The following is a 19,423-nucleotide window of genomic DNA, read 5'->3' on the forward strand; positions in this document are numbered from 1 at the left end:
AACTGCTAACAATGTGCTATAAGCTAAAAAATTTAAAAAGAAAGAAAATGTCAGGTATATTGTATTAATTTAAATAATTATATTGATTAATTAAATAAATTGGCCTAGTTGGCTGGGAGTTTTTTTATTGTTCCTTGTAACAAAACACAAACAAAAATTAGATCAAAAGTTGGCAAGCAAAACAAAATAGCAATGCACAACTGCTGATCTAAATATAAATATTTTGTTAGTGCTGTAAACAATACTGGATAGAAAAAGGCTTACAATTCTTGAGGTCTTGACATAATAAAATCCACTTTTTAGTCCTGATGCCATTGCCTCTTCTGAAATGCCCATCAGTACTTGAGTGGCTACATGTTGAATCAACTGTAACTTCCAGATGATTTTTAAGGGCAGATCTATGAGGGCATTATAATGAACCAAAGGTTTAGTCTTTATTCTTAGCTTCAGGAGCAAGTTGCTTATCTGGAGCTATCCATGGTCCTGTAACTATCATACTGTCTTGCTAAGGCCCTGTTAAAACCAGAACAGGACATTTGTAGATGCCATTTTATTTTATTCACTCATTTTTTCATATTTGAAACCTGCTTATTTATTTATTTTGAAAATGACCACTGTCATTTTCCTGCTCTTTAACCAGTTAGTTGATTTATAAAGGAGCTAATCTTTAATCCCTGACTGCTAAATTTTCTCAAGACTGATAACTGCATTATCAAAAACTTTTTGAAAATTCAAGTATACTATGCTTATTCCATTATGATATATCATTCAACAGATTGTGTATATGTGCATGCCACTTATTTGCACTTCAGCCTTGTATCAAAACCATCTCAAGTGTAAATGGACTTTGCCATGTTTCTGAAAAAGTGTATGTCAGTTACCAAGCAAGGAATTGGCACTATATCCAATGCAGATTCCCTTGGAGCAGAGATGGCTAACCCTAAACAAAATGTTTTTCCCCATCCTCAAGTGCTCATTGGGTCATAGTGACATTATTGGAGGGGATTAGGTTGAGGTGCTTGGGGATTTCATTTGAAGGGAAGTAAATATGTTAAATCCCCAGTGGATTAACATACATGATTTAAATTTTGGATTTGGAAAAAAAACCCTCAAGATTGCAATCTTAAATCTATGCATTTTGCTGCTTAAATATGGGGTAAAATCTGGTGAAGGGCAGAGGCTATGTGTTGTCTATCCTCTTGATGCATCACAGGCAATGAAATTGTAGCATATTTAAAATGAAATACTTGATTTCCCCAGTCCATGTTATTAGAATTCCCAAGCTTGTGCAAAACCTTTTCAATTAGAGGAGGGTTTTCTCTCATTAATCTAACAATCTTTATTCCTTACTACTTCCTAAAACCTTTAACCCAGAAAGCAACTATTTCAACTTTGTCATATTAATAGGATGCGTGTATGGGAAACATCTCATGGTTAAACTATTACATATTATTCACTACATCTGCTGTAGTGACACATGAGAACACAAATCTAAGTATTTTATCAGTATTCTCAGGTTGGATAAAACATCTAGAAAGATGGCACTATGTGTTATTGGTTTTCATTGCTTTGATCACTTAATGTATGTTTGCAGTGAATGAATGCAAATCTTTTTCCTCTCTACAATACCATAAAAAAATTATGTCCAATGGCAGCTGAGTTTGACAAACTAGATTTCCTGAATAGATAGAGACAGTGGTATTTTGTAAAAGTTGTATTCTTTTTTTCTGGTTTCTGGTTTCCCGGTACTATTAGTGGCTTCCAAGAAATTTGACCAAATGCATCTGAAATGTTAATGTAAGTGAACTACTCATGTTAACATTTCCTGCCATCAAGAACTAGTGTTTAATCTCTGGCTAAGCTTTTGATAAATATTTTGCATATGCTTTTCCCAAGTTAATCTTTGACAGTTTAGTGTGATGACAGCTAGAAATTAAAATGATTAAACATTTTAAAAAGTTGATGGGTTCTGGACACATTTATATCTTACTTAATATTAAAAAAATGAATTTTCTCCCTCTTTCTTGTAAACTGTTTTCAGTCTTCAAAATTGGCTAAATGTACAGGTAATCTTCATTTAGCAACTACAGTTGAGACTAGAAATTCAGTTATTAAGCAAAGTGGTCACTAAGTGAAACTAACTGTGCTTACAATTTGATTTCAGCTTTCCTTTGCTTTATGGACCTGCAAAAGTTATAGATGTCAGGCTAATTATTTTAAGCTGTATTTGAATAGGTCGCAAAGTTACTTTGTCATCAATGTAACTGTGAATATTTGCTAAATGAGTCAGTTATTAAACAAGGGCTACCTAATATGGTGCTTCGTTACTATTCACAGAACCTGAAGGAAATTTTTGAAGTGGAACTTTTACTTAGATCCTGATCTACTTTATTAAATTCTACACTTTAACCATTACAATATCAGCCTTCTAATAGTTCTGAGCTTGATTATCTCAGAGAGCTGGGAATGTGCTGCAGACTTGCAGGCTTTGTCTCTTTCCTCTATTTCTGAAATCCTAGAACGACATTTTGACATGACACTGGAACTGGGCATACTTCCAGGTTACTTTAAAATCTAAACCGGAATCTACAGATTAGCATACACTATTTATTTATTTATTTTCAATATTTGTACAACTGTCCAACCATTCCAATTCTTGGTGATATATCAGAAAGCATTCATATAATTAAAATACAATATAATTTACCTGAATGGAATAAAATAGAAATGTTTATTTTTAATCATCTGTAGTCAAAAGTGCAGTTGAACAAGATTGCACAATGCATGACAGGTAGAGGCCAAATGTACCTGTGGAGATAGACTACTGAAAGGCTGGAAAAAAAAAAACAGAATGATTTTTCGTTTGGATGTCATGACATGTAGTCTACCATATAAAAATGGAGATACATAGCAGGAAAGGAGTCTGTAAGCCTATAGCAGTGGTAGCTAACTGTTTCGGCACCGAGTACTGAAATGGGAGCGCACGCACCAGAAATCAGAAGAGCAGCTGCCAATGCGCGTGGGTGGGAGCGCCGGAAACCGGAAGCTTAGATTCCTGTCGCATGCATGTGTGCCGGCCACCTGGTCTTCCAGTTTCTAACACACATGCGTGTGTGAAGACCAGCTGGCCAGCACGCACATGAACTCCAGGGAGCTGCTTTTCCGGTTTCTGGCACTCCCGCGCACGCGAAGACTAGTTGGCCGGTGTGCATGCGCACACTGGAACCCAGAAGAGCAACGGGCGATGGCTGCTGTGCCCAGAGAGATGGCTCTGCATGCCACTTCTGGTACACGTGGCATAGGTTCACTATCATGAGCCTATAGCATATTCAAAGTATAACAGCATAAAACTATGCACATTTACCACAAGGTTAGTACTCAGTATTATTAGTATTCAGTAATTTTTTTATGGCGAGTGTGCATTCTGAGTCATGGTAAGTAATCTAAAATAAGCTGTTGTATACGAAGTGTGTCAAGTTACTACCCTGTTTCTCCAACAATACGGCCTCCCCTAATAGGAAGTCCCAGCATGTTTTATAGGCATGAAATGAGATTAAGCCCCTCCCCCCCAAATTAAGGCCTATATTAAAACATGCAAAATGGGGGGGGGATGGGGGGGGGCTTGCCATTAGGAAGCACTTTTGTTGCACACCCGGATATGGTGCTGCCTGCGTTGACCCCGATACAAAGTGCCCCACCAACGCCGAGGTCAACATCCAAGCCGTCACCGCCCGCCCGCCCTAAGATGCAAGGGGGGGGGGGAAATTAAGTCACCCCCGAAAAGACAGCCTAGCCATTTTTTCAGGGCTCAAAAAAAAAAAAAGACCCGGCCTTATTATATGAGAAACACGGTATTTTTCAATAGAGTTTGAGCTTAATATTACTTGCAAAAATCCTGTAACAAACTAGTTCTTTCCAGGGTCTTTTCACACAGTTTCCTGACTAGGACAGAAATATGCCTTCCTTGGCAATAATTTTTTTTCTCCCATATCCAATGTTGTTTCCTTCATCCTATCCCAGTTCATGAGTCAGTTTAAAATTACCTTTAGCTGGTGTTAAAGTAGTATTTTCTTTCTTTCTGACACTGTCCAATAGTGTATAAAATCTGTTAGGATTTGTGAGGCATGAAGTTGTTGCAGGGTGTGGGGTCAGTGGGAGTCAGTGACTGCAAGTGAATTGATACACAGAGAGGGTAGGCTTTGGGAGCAGTTTTCTGCTTGCTCCTGTTGTGGTTAGCCGGCAGCAGGTGCAGACGGCTGAGGAGAGCAAGGACTCAGATGAGGGGCCAGGACCATTAGGGAGTGGACTGCTGCCTTCAGAGATTGTGGGGGCTGGCAGCAGTGATGAGGAGGTTCCCGAGGAGCCTGTGCCAAGTGCGTGTACACACAGGATTGCTCGGAGGAAAGAGCAGCTGCAATAGCATGGGCGACTCGGGAATAAGGCTGCAAGGTAATGGCCCCTTCTTCAAGAAGATAAAAGCCAGCTGTGAAATTAACCTTCTTTGCAGAAGGCAAAGAAGTTTTGAACTCAGCCTCGTGGACATTACAGTTGGTATTTGAAGACTCTTGTAAACTATTTTTTATCTGTTGTTTCTTGGCAGACTTGAAAAAACTTGGCAAGGCTTTTTCTTGTCGGAGCTAATTAGTTGGAAGCAGCCTTTTATCTGTGAAGAAACAGGATTCTTAGCTGAAACTTAAAAAGGTTATACTGCTGCCTTTGTCTTGTGTTTGCTCTCTTGGAACCAGGTTTGGGTCAGACCAGCTCCAGAATAGATACAAAATACTTATATTCATCAGTGGAGAATAAAGGAGAAACTTCTGTAGCAATGAGATCAATTATATAATCAAATAGCTCAAGAGTTAAGAGCATGTCATCTGTCTCTTTTTCATAACTTTCATTTCATTTCAAAATAAATGAATACATTCAGCGATGCATCTGTCTTGAAAACAGTCCATGTTGAACTGTATTGCACAGTCAAACATTAGCACAGGAAAAGTTTTCTGAAGTTTTTTGCATCTTGTCATAAACTACTTTATGATAATGTCACAAAACATTTTTATAAAATTTGCCAAATTTCAATTCTACAGGAGTCAGGGAGCATAGATTAAGGACTCCAATTATTTATTCAATGGATTCTTTTTCTGGCTAGTCTAAAAGGATAGTAGTAGCCATACCCACCATGCAACAAGATAGTGTGAATGATCATCCTTATTCTTGACTAATCCATATTACTTGTTAGTATAATGGGCAAATGGCCCTGCTGTGGTATAAAAATAGAGCCTGAAAAAATTGTTCCATATGCTATTTAAAGTGAAATATATGAAGATAAATTATATCATTATCAGATAGGTTTTCAGTGGATGAGGTTTTTCTGAATATATTTCTGGGGTTTATATTAATCTAAAAGCTTTCATGTCCTATTTACAAGACTTATTTTTTTTAAAAAATGGTTTTTAAAGTGAAACACAGTCTCTCAGTCCTTAATCAGATCTGTATGTGGGTTTTGGCACTGCTTTAAACAGAAAGCAGTATATGGATAGTTTTGAGGCTGTTGATTAAAATCGTCTGAAAGAACTTGTCTTATAAAACTTGTAAGAGTTGGCAAAAACATAGGCGTATATGCAATTAATCATTTTTTCATCTTTTGCTACACATATGCCTGTCAGTTTCCTCTAATATGAATTTGCATTAGAAATATACTTGTAGAGTATTTCTAGCAGGCTAAAAATATAGAAAGGCAATAAGTGAATTACGTGGAGAATGTCATAGATTAGATGAAATATAGTAAGAATCCAGACTTTGTATCTAATCCTATTATGAATTTAGGAAAGTCCACTTATTTTATACCTTATTATCTTCTTTAAAACAGAGACTGCCTCAAATTGGGCTCAATTCTTGATTTTCTTGACAATAATATAAAAATGTTGTTGTCAAGAACAATATAGAAAGATTTACTTTTTATCTTCTTCCAACACCCTAAGCATTTCTAATGGTAGAGCTATCCTCTCCTAGAGCTACTCAGTAAAGCAAGGGGACAACTGGAATTGATGAACAAAGAGAGGCTGCTTGGGAACAATCTTGCTGAGGGGTCAAGTTGCCTTCTGTTGCCAGTGGCTACCCAGACAATCAATAGAGCTACCTATCAGGTTGCCTGGTAAATGACCAGCTGCCTGCTGAAGTCCATCTGGATTCATAATGGTGCCTGGGGCATACCATTTTAATCAGTCCACTCTCCCTGCAGGGGTTCCAAGAATCAGACAGTCTCATTTGGACCTAAAATGATCTGACCATCGTAAATGTTAGATGATATAACTTCCGAATCCAGATTATCTAGCAACCACTCTCTGAGGCAAACACAAAATCAAAAGTGTGACTGCTGGTGTGAGTCAAGCCAAGGTCATTTTGTATAAATCCACAATCATCATAGAGGCCATGGAATCTCAAGTCTTCTCAGGCCTTGCCAGAGATCATGATTGAAATCACTCAGTGCCAAAAGATGTTGTGACTTCAGCCTTGAGAGTAATGCAGGAGTTTTTCAGAGATTGTAACAGGCAGCACAACAACCAATGCACGAGAGGAATCTTTTAACTTGTTTCTCTAGTATGTAACACACAGACACTCACATCTAGTAGCTCTGTCATAAGTAAGTTGTCTCTAGGTCATTGCCACCCCATATCTAGTGATGAAATCAAGGCTACAGTTGCAAATGGTAAAACTGAGGATTTTCCCCATCAGGGTTTGCCGATAATCATAAATCCAGTGTCCCGTAATGCTAGACTATTACCGGTATATTATTTGTCCCTTAATTACAAATGAGTTGGTTGATGCTTAGGATGGTTAGAAAGTAGGCATTTTGACAATGCTATAGACATGATACAATGTGAGACTTCCTAATTATCTATAAGCCTGGGAAGGAGATAAATAAATTGAGCAAGGATGTGCAAAATAAATGCTTTTTCATACTGATTTCATTTATTTCTGTTTTTCCTCTTCTGAATTGCTTTCAAAGAGGTGGGATTATAATCACTGAGAATGTAAATTTCTGGAAATACTATTTTATAGCGGAAACTCCTGACAAAGAGATACACATTTACACTGCATTAAATCAACATCATTCTCATTATAAGACTGGGCTACGTTTCCATCCTGTCTTAAGGCTCCCCATTAGTCAATTGTCTTATTGATATTTAACTTGGGGACTTCTGAGTTTCAATACCTCTACTATAGACTGCACAATTCTGGTAACTAGAAGTATATGTACTATTATCCTTTTCTGAAAATTTTACCTTTCTTTTTTTACCCCTCAAAACGATGCCATAGGGCACTGCACACCAGAACAACTAGACACAAGGACAGTTTCCCCCCGAATGCTATCACTCTGCTAAACAACTAATTCTCACACCACTGTCAAATTATTTGCTAAGACTGTATTACTATTCTTCTTCTCATCCTACCTAGTAACTCTTCCCACTTATGACTACAACCATGTTACGTGTATCTTTACAATTTATATTGTTTTATTTGTTTTCTAGTATGTTTTGATTGCTTATTAGTAACCTATGACTATCACTAAGTGTTGTATCTGGTAATTCTTCATGAATATATTTTATTTTTCTTTTATGTACACTGAGAGCATATGCACCAAAGACAAATTCCTTGTATGTCCAATCACACTTGGCCAATAAAGAATTCTATTCTATTCTATTCTATTCTATTCTATTCTATTCTATTCTATTCTATTCTATTCTATTCTATTCTATTCTATTCTATTCTATTTCTATTTCTATTTCTATTTCTATTTCTATTTCTATTTCTATTTCTATTCTTTTCTCTTTCATTTAAAAAAAGCAGAAGACAACATTTTTTTTTGCTTTTATAAGCAAAAAAGAAAAACTGCACTGTTAATTAGGTATTCTGAAATTTTGTGCTGATGCCAGCTTTGATGGTGTCCTATCACCATGCTTTTTGTGGCTTATCATTATACCACTTTTTATATTGAATAATTAATATTGAATAATTAATATTGATTTGCTTTGATGATCAATTTTGCAGTTTTGTTTTCTTTGGGGGTAATTTGTGGGAATTTATCCAGCAAAAGAACCCTTTTTCTGGTAGCCCTGTCCATCCTAGATGTATTCTGTCACTGTTTTTTTAGCATCTGTGACTCATGAGATTACTCAATGATATTTGAGGTAATATTGTGATGGAAACTGTTCTAATTATGTCAACCCATCCACCCATCCATCCATCCATCCATCCATCCATGAAATATGACTTATCTAAGCATACTTTGTTCAAAGTTAATGTACAGTTTGATAATCATATTTATCTTGCATAATTATCTGACCTTCATATAATTTTAAAAGGTTTGCATTTTCTAAAATATGTTAAATCATATTTTCTTAAATAATTTTTTTCTTGTGACAGCCCAGTAAGCATGTGGGAATACTAGCCAACTTAAGACTTGGCTGCACTTCTATACAGTTCTATGGCAGTAGCCTTCTGAAATCAATGTATCTTACCTCTAATAAGATATCAATAAAATTGCATTCCGAATCAAGTTAAGCTGGAATGGGCAATGGGAGCTTTTGTGATTCAGAAACAAATTGAATATTGTGCAGACTCATGGCTCTTGCATTTTATAGTTATTCTTAACTGCCCCAAATCCAAAATATTGGCTGCTCAGCTGGAAGCAACATCCATCAATAGATATACTTTTTAATGTTAACTATATGTTGATATTTTGAGAGAAAGGAGTATAACCTGTGCTATGGATATTTCTATTCTGGTTGGGCTTTGAGGGAATTATGTGCCCAATACACCTGAAAGGTACCAGGTTGGGGAGAACTACTGAAAACATCTTATGAAAATGAATATAACTAGGTAGTGGTCTGTTATAATAAAGATCCCTTCCTGGTAATCTATTTTTCTTTCTTTCCAGGATTCCACCTGAGTGGCACTGTGACAGAAGCAGCAACTGCAACTGAACCAGAAATGACCTACAAAGTGGCCATCAGCTTTGACCGGTGCAAGATAACATCTGTGACATGTGATTGTGGGAACAAAGACATTTTCTATTGTGCTCATGTTGTGGCACTCTCCCTCTATAGGATTCGCAAGCCTGATCAGGTCAAACTCCGTCTTCCTATTTCAGAGACTCTTTTCCAAATGAACAGGGACCAGCTCCAAAAATTTGTCCAGTATTTGATTACGGCCCACCACACTGAAGTGCTCCCAACAGCCCAGAAATTGGCTGATGAAATCTTGTCCTCCAACTCTGAAATCAATCAAGTGCATGGTAAGTCAATGAGGGAGAAATAAATCTCCCATATTATAAAAACATGCTCATTCTTGACACACCTGACGAGGAGAAGAATCTCACCAGGTTTATAATGTCTGAATCACTTAATGCTTTAAAATATAGAATCTTTACAGCTCCCTGACAAATTGTATGCAGGCTCGTATCTTTTATCAAAAGATTTTGGCTGTCACAACTGTTTGTCTCTCTTCTGGAAAAGAAGTTTATAACAACAAGCAATGCTGGGTTGAGTATCTAACATTCTGGACTCTAAATTGTGGACCCTGTCTGGACCCTGTCAGGCTATATGAAATGTTTGTACTTTCTGCTTAAGAGCATAAACAAGGAGAGAAGCTAGCCACTTTTCATAAAGTAGCACCATATTTCTGTTCTGAAAGTTCATTTCTTAGCATTGATAGACGAGAACAGTTAACTTTCTCCAATCTGTTCATGTGGGCAGTATGATGAGAGTGGTTCTCCTAACACATATGGAGCTTGCCTTGTTGGAAAAGCCAAGTGCAAGGGAAACTTGATTCAAAGCGACTATATTTTAAAAAGCTCACATTTCAAAGAAAGTTGAGAATGGTGTTCAATTTTTCTTTTCTATAACCACTGAGCTTTACAAGTCGAATGCCCTGAATATGTTACTGTGTGGGGATATATCAGCTGCCATAGTGCTAACAGAAGGTACTCAGAAGCTTGTTACCCTGATGTCAGAAAAGATGTGGTTGCTATTTCTATGTATATTGAAGTGAGATTGAGTGATATTTTTTTTTTTACATTCTCAATTTAGACTCCAGCTAATTATTTTGAGTTGACAGATCGGCTTATAGAGTCCTTTGTGCTCTTTGAGCTGGGATGATTGCTTGCGGAAACATCAGCAAGCAAATAACCAATCTTGGGGAGCAACAAGGACTCCACAGTTCAACCCTATGTAGATCAGTTTATATCGTCACTTTTTAAAATTCTGCTTTTATTATTTTTATAAATAACTCAAGGAGGTGAATGTAATATTCCTTCCTCCTCTTACTTTCCTCACAACAATAACCTTGTGAAGTGAGTTAAGCTGAGAGAGAGTGATTGGCCTAAAGTCACCCAGGCAGCTTTCATGCCTCAAGTGGGATTAGAACTCAGGCTCCTGGTTTCTAGCTTGGTACCTTAACCACTAGGCCAAACTGGCTCTTATAGCATCTTGCTTTTTTTTCCCCTTTGAAAAAAATAAGTTTGTAATCAATCCTTGTATTTACGACCTCCACAAGTCTGTTAAGCAAAGGAAAGCAGAAATAAGATCATAATTTACAATCCCCTAGTTTCTAGCCTGGCACCTTAATCACTAGGCCAAACTGGGTCTCTAATTAATAATTTAGAGAAAGGGAATAATTAAGGCTTAATAATTAAAAGGCAACAATTAAAAAACAGAAAAACAGGTAAACAGAAAAAACACATGTTACATAACACAAAGCAATCCACCAGGTATTCAACAACCAACCTAACCCAGATCTAGGAGCACAACCATGTTTTCATAAACTTGTGGAGCTTCTGTGGAGTGGAAGCTGCACAAATCTCGGGGGGATGATATATTAGGGAGACAGGCACCATAACAGAGAAGGTACACTTCTAGAGTACCTCTAGCTGATATTATTTGATAGAAGGGAGCTAGAATACCCCCTCTCTATCTGATTGTACTGGATGGGTACAAACCTAGTTATTTAAAATAACTAGGGTTTTATAGCTGACAGCCAGCAAATTGGCCATCAATGCAACTCATAGATATTGATGATATATTGGCATATCAATGTGTGCCTGTCATTGGTCATGTTGCTTTATTGTGGACTAATTGAAGCTCCATGGATGAATTTCAGTGGAAATCCATGCAACACACATTGTGAGTTAACTAGAATGTACTTGATTATCTATCTCCCAATTATGGAATATTTGTAGATACAGGAGTCTCAGGATCTGGAAGTTTATCATCTTTAGTTCTGGATGGAGTTGCTCTATACCAGAATGGACCCAGTGCGCAGGACCTGGAAGTCCTCCTGAACTCATGATTCCTGTTAAGAGGATCTTTGTACAACTTCATGTTGTGCGTCAGTTGTGCCCTTTCCTGGATTATGAGGCCCTGACTCAGTCAATCACACTTTGGTCTTCTCCCATTTGTACTACTGCAATGTGTAGTAGTGCTTGAAGAGTATTTGGAAGCTGCAGCCGGTACAGGATGCAGTGGTGCTGACAGCCTTAGCTGCACCTTGGATGGTGCCAGGGGTGGGATGCTACCGGTTCTGCCCGACTCTATAGAACCAGTAGCTCTGAAGAGCAGCAGACACTGAACCGGTTCTGTGTTTGCTGCTGTTTGATCCGCCCACCCAGGCTCTTACCTGTCCTTTATTTCCTGCTTTTTCAACTATCAGCTGTCTGGGCAGCACAGCTTACGATGTTTTACATGCATGCACAGTGTGCGTCAGGCACGCATGTGTGCGCAAAATGTAATCATGGAACCGGTAGTTACACCGGTTGAATCCCACCCCTGGATGGTGCATGAAGCACTGCTGTTAGGAAAGATGCATTGGTTGCCGGTTTGCTTCCAGGTCCAATTCAAGATGTTGGTTATCACTTTTAAAGCCCTTCAGGGCCAGGTGATCTGAGGAACCACCTCACCCCAAAGGTATTAGTCCACCCCTCTCGTTCCAGCAGGAGGGCCATGCTGCAGATCCTGTTGCTCAAAGAGATTCAGATGGCAGGATCTGCTGTGGCCCAACCTCTTTTGGAATATCTCAGGTGAGGTCTGCCCCTATCCTTTTGCCCTTCTGGAAGGGTGTTAAAATGTTTGTTTGTTTGTATCCTGCCTTTATTATTTTTACAAATAACTCGGCAACTCTTCCAGGTAGCCTGTTATCCTCATAGGGGTGCTCAATCTTGAAGATGGTTGATGTGATGGTTAACTGAGAAAGATGCCACCCCTTTATTGATATTATCATTTGCTTCTTGTTTATTTAATTATGTTTTTAATGGTTTTATATTTATGATTTTAATTGTAAGCCACCCAGAGTCATTTTTCAGAGTGTGACGACTGGCATATACATTTAATTAATTAATCAATCAATAAATCCTAGCAATGTGTGCAAGTAGCACACAACATAAACCGGTACAAAAGCCATCCTCATCACAATTGCTGCCTGATCTTGTGCAGTAGTTATAATGCAGAGTTGGGCACTAAGTTTCCAAAGGGGAATACCACACAAGGGCAAATCCCAGTCTTCTCACTTTGATCTGCCAATCATAGGTCAACACCAAGTGGAAACTCCAAATATTTTAATTGTAAATAGCCTTTTCTTTTATTGTTATGATCGGTTATGCTGGGCATGGCAAGACACGTTCCAAAATATATGAGCTATTTATCATACTTACTGCTTTTCCAAAGGCCCTGAAGACAATCCCCAAATGGAACTGGAGCCTGTTCTGTCTTTAAATCATCCCATAACAATGGAGCAAAGCAGCATGTTGCTGCTGGGGTCCAAGCAAGAATAACGGAAACTCCCCCAACCCAACCAAGGGTCAATTCAGTGACCAATCAGGATTACAGATGTGACATGAACTACATTTCCCATGATGCATTTCCTTAAGGGGACAGCTCCCAATTTCCAATTAACTATCCCAATTCACTATATACTGTCTGGACAGCACAGAGCCCATCAAGTGGTTTGTATTACCGCTGCCATTGGGGGGTGGGTTGGGAGAGGGGGTGGTTTTTGTCATGGGTTTTAATGTTTCCTGGAGTCACATGTATGTGAGTTGGGCAACTATATAAATTTGTTCAATGAATCAATATATATGTCACCATGAGGAACAAACATCTCTCTCTCTTTCTCTGGGTGTGACTAACCCACAAAACCCGTTGATGAAGGACCTTTTTCCAATCACTGCCAAAGCCTAAGAGCTATTCATTCCCATGCTAGAAATACAGATAGTCCTCATCTAGCAAAGACAATTGGGACCAGGAATTAGCCAAAACAATCACTAAATAAACGTTCTTATATCTTACTTCAACTTTCCTTTGCTTAACAGACCTGTGAAAGTCATAAACATGAGGATTGGTCACAACATTATTTTTTTCATCACTGTCATAATTGCAGATGATTGTTAAACAAAGCAGTCACTGTATGAGGATTATCTGTAACTAATCCATATGGTATTAAACAAAGTTGTTCCTTTCTGTGATATATTTTTCCTGTTCCTAGCAAAGTTTCTCCATTGCTAGGCATCAACTGTTGCAAAATTCTGTCTGAAAGTTGCTATTCATTGTAATCTCCCTTTGTGTTAAATAATTTTGGAAAGCACTTCTCTCTTTCCCTTGATGTGGAGTGGTATCAGCAATAATAGACTTCTGGGGATTTCCACCCACGAAGTTCTATTGAAAAACTTCTCCACAGCATGGAAAACTGAATGACCAGACAGGGAAAAGCTCTGATACTGAGCTGTGAACTACTAAATGCCTGTATCTATCTCTCTTCTCTCCCCGTGCACACACTCTATTCTTTCTATTTGGCTTTGATTCACATTACCTATTACTGTGTAAATTCATTGAAAGGCTGCGGTTAAGAAAAGGGTGTTTCTAGTAAAGGCACATTAGAGTTCACCCACCCTCAAGGAAATGCTTGAATGAATTAATTCCTTTGAAAATAGTTGATTCCAACGATGTCAATCTAGTTAAATCACTGTTTAAATCAGAGGTCTCCAAACTTGGCAACTTTAAGACTTGTGGATTTTAACTTCCAGAATTCTCCAGCCAGCTGTGTTAAGCTATGGTGGCTGGAGAATTCTGGGAGTTGAAGTCCACAAGTCTTAAAGTTGCCAAGTTTGGGGACTCCTGATTTAAACCATCCCAAAGAACTATAATAAAAGATTCTGTAAAATTTTAATACAGAGTGAAATTAAATTTACTGATTATTAAGCTTTCACCTCATAAATTGCAAGAACCATTGCAGGTTAATTAATATAGTAGGCTTAAAAGATAAAACTGGGAATACATATAAGAGTTCCTTATTTTGGAATATAGAAAGAAACATAAAGAGGGAAAACTTTTATTCATTGTCAATTGGTACTGGACAGCATGACGAGTACCAAAAAAGATGAGTACTAAACATTTTTTTCCTATAAGGAATAATGTAGTGAGGCACAATGCAGCTGATACCAAACAACTCTAGCTTGTGTATTGAGGTACCAAACAAAGTATGAGTACTGGGATAAAATTTTCGCATCCAAATTTGTTGAGTACCAAATTTGATGAGTCTCAAAGCCGTTGAGTACCAAAGTACCACTTTATTGTTTCTTTTCCTTTTTTCTTACTCTTCCTTTGTTTAGAAAAGCAATCCAGTTGCGCTCAGCCTAAAAATAAAGACTAGTCTTTAAAAATAAAATAAAATCAAAGCTGACAGATATTTGGACCTCCCATTGTCTGACAATTGTAAACCAAATAATTGTTACTAGTATGCGTAAGGATAAAATCAGTAATGAAGAAAGCTAAGGGAAATGTTTCAATTGCACATGGTTTATGGTGGCCAGAAAGATTTTAATGACTTGAACATTGAGTGAAAGTCTTCCTGCTTACGCAAAACCCAGTGAATGCTCTGAAAGTTGAGATAATTATAGACTGGCATTTTTTCTCCAAGGTACAAATCAAACCCTGAGGCTTGGCAGTCAAGCCTCTTCACTGGCTGTTGAAAATTCTGGCAAATAACCCAGTGCAGTCAAAAGGTTTTGGGCAACATGTCCTAAAATCCTTTGCCAGTGGCTGTGCTTATTGAGGCTGATACAAATTTAAATTCAAACTATCTGCAGAATAATGGGTTGCCTGCCCCTGAGTTAAATTAGATAATAATTAGAGTAGACATAGAGCAGGGGTACCAAACTCGTGTCATCACGTTGTCATCATTTGACGTATTGGAACTTTTCCCCGCTTCATTAAACCAGGCAGGGGCAGGGCCAACACATGATGCATCTGGCCCATGGGCCGCGATTTTGACACCCCTGATATGGAAGGAGTCAATCTATTCTCCAAAGCACCTGAAAGCAGGATAAGAAGCAATGGATAGAAACTAATCAAGGAGAGAAGCAACCTAGAACGAAGGAGAAATTTCCTGATAGAGCAATTAATCAATGGAACAACTTGCCTCCACAAGTAGTGGAATGCTCCAACACTGGAGATTTTTAAGAAGAGATTGGACAACCATTCGTCTTAAACAGTATAGGGTCTCCTGCTTGATCAGGGGGTTGGGCTAGTAGAACCCAAGGTCTCTTCCAGTTCTGTTATTCTGTTACTTTCAAATGCCTATCGATTGCAAAACTGCTTTGCCCTATTGCTCTGCCGTCTAGTTCTTATGAATCATCTGGCTTCTATTTTGATGGGACAGTTCCAATATGATTTTTCTAATTTCATCATTATAATATATTGGTTTTGCTCCACAATGCTGCTTATTTTGAGAGTGCTAATTGCCTCTGAGTAGGATCAAAGTAGGCATTTCCTGGCCAGCTTTCTCTTAATGGTTGTAGAGAAGGAGCTTTATTGACAAGGATAAATCCAGTTGACTAATTCCAGTTGGAAAGGGCTGCATCTGTCTTTTGCCATGTCTCCTCACTCCAGTTATGAGCTATTAACTCACTGAAGAGTAGTAATAAACATTAGAGAAATGGGATTAAGGTCGGAGTTGCATGTTCCTGGCACCATGGTTTATCTCTAACTGAAATTTCTACCCAGGATTTTTCTTTCTCTTCTTTTGCATAAGCCAGTATAGGATTTATTTATTTTTTGTTATTTAATGTCAGACATCCAGATTGATAATGTTGATAATTTCTATATAGAAGCAATTGCCAGCTTGTCTTTATAATGTTGCCATTGAAGAATTTCAGTGATAAGAAAACAGGATATATATATTTTTCTTAGCTTTTCAAGTTGAGTACAACGATGTAACAATGTGGGATGCTTCCTAATTTCTGTACAGCTGAGTGCCTTATAAATATTGCCTTATTCTCTCCAAGCATAAATTTTATTTTTCTAGTGGCTTCAAAAAATGGGGGGGAAATGCTCATCAATTTGGCATCTCTCATTTTATAGCGGAGCTCCTTTTGACTTTAGAAAGATTTTTTGCTTAGCATTAAGATGCTTTGCAAGGAAAAATTTCATTGTTACAAGCACATCAATGAGGCAGTCAGCTCTTCTTACAGACCAGTTGTGTGCCTTGCACCACTGCAAAATTGAAGCTTGAAAAGTAAGCAACACTAAATGTTTGCATTTATTGGACTGTTTTGTGTTAGGGGGAAAGACATCGAGAAACAAGAAAAAGGATTTGAAGCTTTAGGAAATAGAAACGAGTCTGCTTTTTGGACACGGTTATTCTACCTTAATAAGCGTTCTGCTGAAACCTTTAAAAGTTTTAAGTGTGGAAACAGACAATGTAGCTTGCAAGAGTAAATCTTAACTATTTCCAGGGCTGTAGTTATCTAAAGTGATGTAAAACACCTTAGAGAGTATTAAAGCAAGAGGATTCTAAATGATTAGGAGTCAGTAACCTATTAAGTCCAAGTCTAGTCTTACTAACTTCTCCTTGACCTCATCCATAAGTGGAAAATCATGTAGGCATGTTACCAATAATATACATAAAAGTGTATATACATGTATAGAATTTAATGGCTTCCAGAAATTACTGCAGCTGTTCCTGGCTAAATAGGATTTTTCCCCTGCCTTCTTCTGTTCTTTCTTACTGATGGATGAAAGGTTTTTTAAAAATCCCATTTACCAGTTTATCTAGGGGATGGATGCTTGTGCCATCCCAAAGATTCAGTAGTCAGGAAACAGTTTGTTACCTAAAACCATGTTTGGGATCAGGAATTGAAAAACACTAAATTCTTCTTTAAAGTTTGAAGGCTTTCTCAAAGCTGCTGAATGATAAACTGGCATCTTTGTCTACTTATTTCCCCCCTTCTTTCTTGAGGTGGGCTTGCACAGTAGTCAATGAGGCTATTATTCCAGAGTTTCATTATAACAAATATTAATTACTTTAAGATGCTACCCAAGGTAGGATTATGAGACATCAAGCAAAAGGAGGACACAGTACTCATTTTTGAATTCATGTCTTCCATCCAGCAGACATGTTTTAAAATCAAATATTGTCCAGCTTTTTGAGTGTCTTGGTTTCTTTGGGGGTGGGGGTATTTTTGGACTATTTTCACAATGGCAGTCATCCAAACTTTTATTTTATGTATTGTGACCTTATAAATTGCTTCTTTCTGTATCTGTCAACAAACTAATACCCTAAATTTACAATATTTAAATTTATTTCATGATTTCAGCAATCGGGTTAAATCCAGCCCCTTCAACGATCACTGTAACCAGTAGATCATACGACTTGCCATATTTTTCTATGGTGAAAATTGAAAAGCATGTCATCACCAATTCTATATTATTGCTAGCATTTGTTCTTCAAAATAAAGATTTATTGGAAAATATTGTGATTAGAAAAATCAGTCTTTCTGATGGTGGAAAAAGTGATTTCATATACAGTACATGTTGGCCTAAGTACATTTCTTTGCAATTTGTTGTTGTAATTTTTGAAATGGATGCCAAGAAAGTTAAACAGTGTGTTCTCCTTTGCAATTGTTCATGTCCTCCTTTGCCTATTCAGATATCTGGTAACGCTAGCCAAAGGAATCCTTGACAGATAACTCTGTTATAGTAACAATATTGATTCCTTCACTGATAGAAAGAAATCATCCTCAAGCTGTTGAAGATAATATTTATTTCGACCCTGCCATCACTGGCTTTCATTGCTTTCAGTCTGTTTCATGTAATCCTCACTGAGTCATTCTTAAAATAGCCAACATAGCTAAGATTAAGTGTGTCAGAAGAATGGTTATCTTCTGTATAGAAATCTCCAAACATTATGTGAAGCCTCTCTGAGTTCAGCAGTTTAATCTTACACACACACACACACACACACACACTGTGTGTGTGTGTGTGTGTGTGTGTGTGTGTGCTGTCTTTGAGAAGTTTATGGCTTTAGAGAGATAGCTTCTCTCTTTTGAGGCCCAAGAAAGGTAGTCATATATGAATTGTTTAGAGATCAGCACAGGAAGACCAAGTAGAAGTCTTGGTAGGAGTCATTTGGATCATCTTAGAATCTAAACTGGACTTTCTTTGCCTGGTAGTTAAATTTACCAGGAGGGCCTCAGTGGGGGAAACTGATCTAGGGAGACTTTTCATGTTAGATATTAAGGCTTCCACCCAAAGTGATGCATTATAAAGTTTTTAACAACAAAGAAGGCAATGGTTCTTACTTTGTTTTTAGCTTACTGTAGGAGCTAGTATGACGAATACTAGTGTCAAGCCTGTTAGGACAGAATAGAGAAATTTCTCCCTTGCTGTTCAGATTCTTTTTTAAATAATTATTTGTTATTTATTATTTGTTATTTTACTACCTTTACAGTATTTTATTTGGCTCTACTGCAATTATACAAACATAACCCTACATTTTGTTTGTTCTGTATTGAAAACAAAAGTACTGAAGAATAAATATTGATTTAAAAAAAAATTAAAATACTGTGGTACTACACTGTTTATTTATTTATTTTTTCTTTTGTATATATCTCAGCACATGGGTGGCTGAACCTGCCTGTGCTTGGAAACTAAGTAGTTAGAGCCTGCCTAATAACTTAGATAGGAGACTACCATAGAGTACCAAAGATAATTTAGGAATTTAAGGGACATCCTGGAAAATGAACTGGCAAACCAGTTCTGTTTTGCATGGATATGTAAAGTCACCAGGAATTGTTCTCTACTTACGGAGATCTTACAGCAGAGTTTCTTAACCTTAGCCACTTTGAGATGAACCTGGCTGGGGAATTCTGGAAGTTGAAGTCCACTCATCTTAAAGTGGCTAAGGTTAAGAAACGTTGCTTTACTACAGGGGTGTCAAACTCACATTGTCATGGTGATGTGACGACGTGCGTTTCCCCTTTGCTAAACTGGGTGTAGGTGTGGCTAGTGTTTGACGCATTTGGCCCGTGGGTCGGGAGTTTGACAGCCCTGCTTTACTATATGATAGGGTTAAGGGATAATAGGCAATTTTGCCC

General features: G+C 37.7%; 1 protein-coding gene across 2 annotated transcripts in view; it reads left to right on the top strand.

The window, feature by feature from the left end:
- Positions 1-19,423, top strand: part of ZSWIM5 (zinc finger SWIM-type containing 5) — a 144,630-nt gene that overhangs the window by 97,602 nt on the left and 27,605 nt on the right. For both annotated transcript variants that reach the window (XM_026665767.2, XM_087960179.1), the window contains exon 2: positions 8,942-9,298. In XM_026665767.2, the coding sequence (XP_026521552.2) occupies positions 8,942-9,298 (357 nt within the window). The remainder of the gene's footprint in view (positions 1-8,941; positions 9,299-19,423) is intronic.

The sequence above is a fragment of the Notechis scutatus genome, chromosome 3, assembly GCF_049901735.1.
Source record: "Notechis scutatus isolate UNSWTSFEM ecotype Mainland chromosome 3, rNotScu1.2, whole genome shotgun sequence".
Taxonomy (NCBI): Eukaryota; Metazoa; Chordata; class Lepidosauria; order Squamata; family Elapidae; genus Notechis; species Notechis scutatus.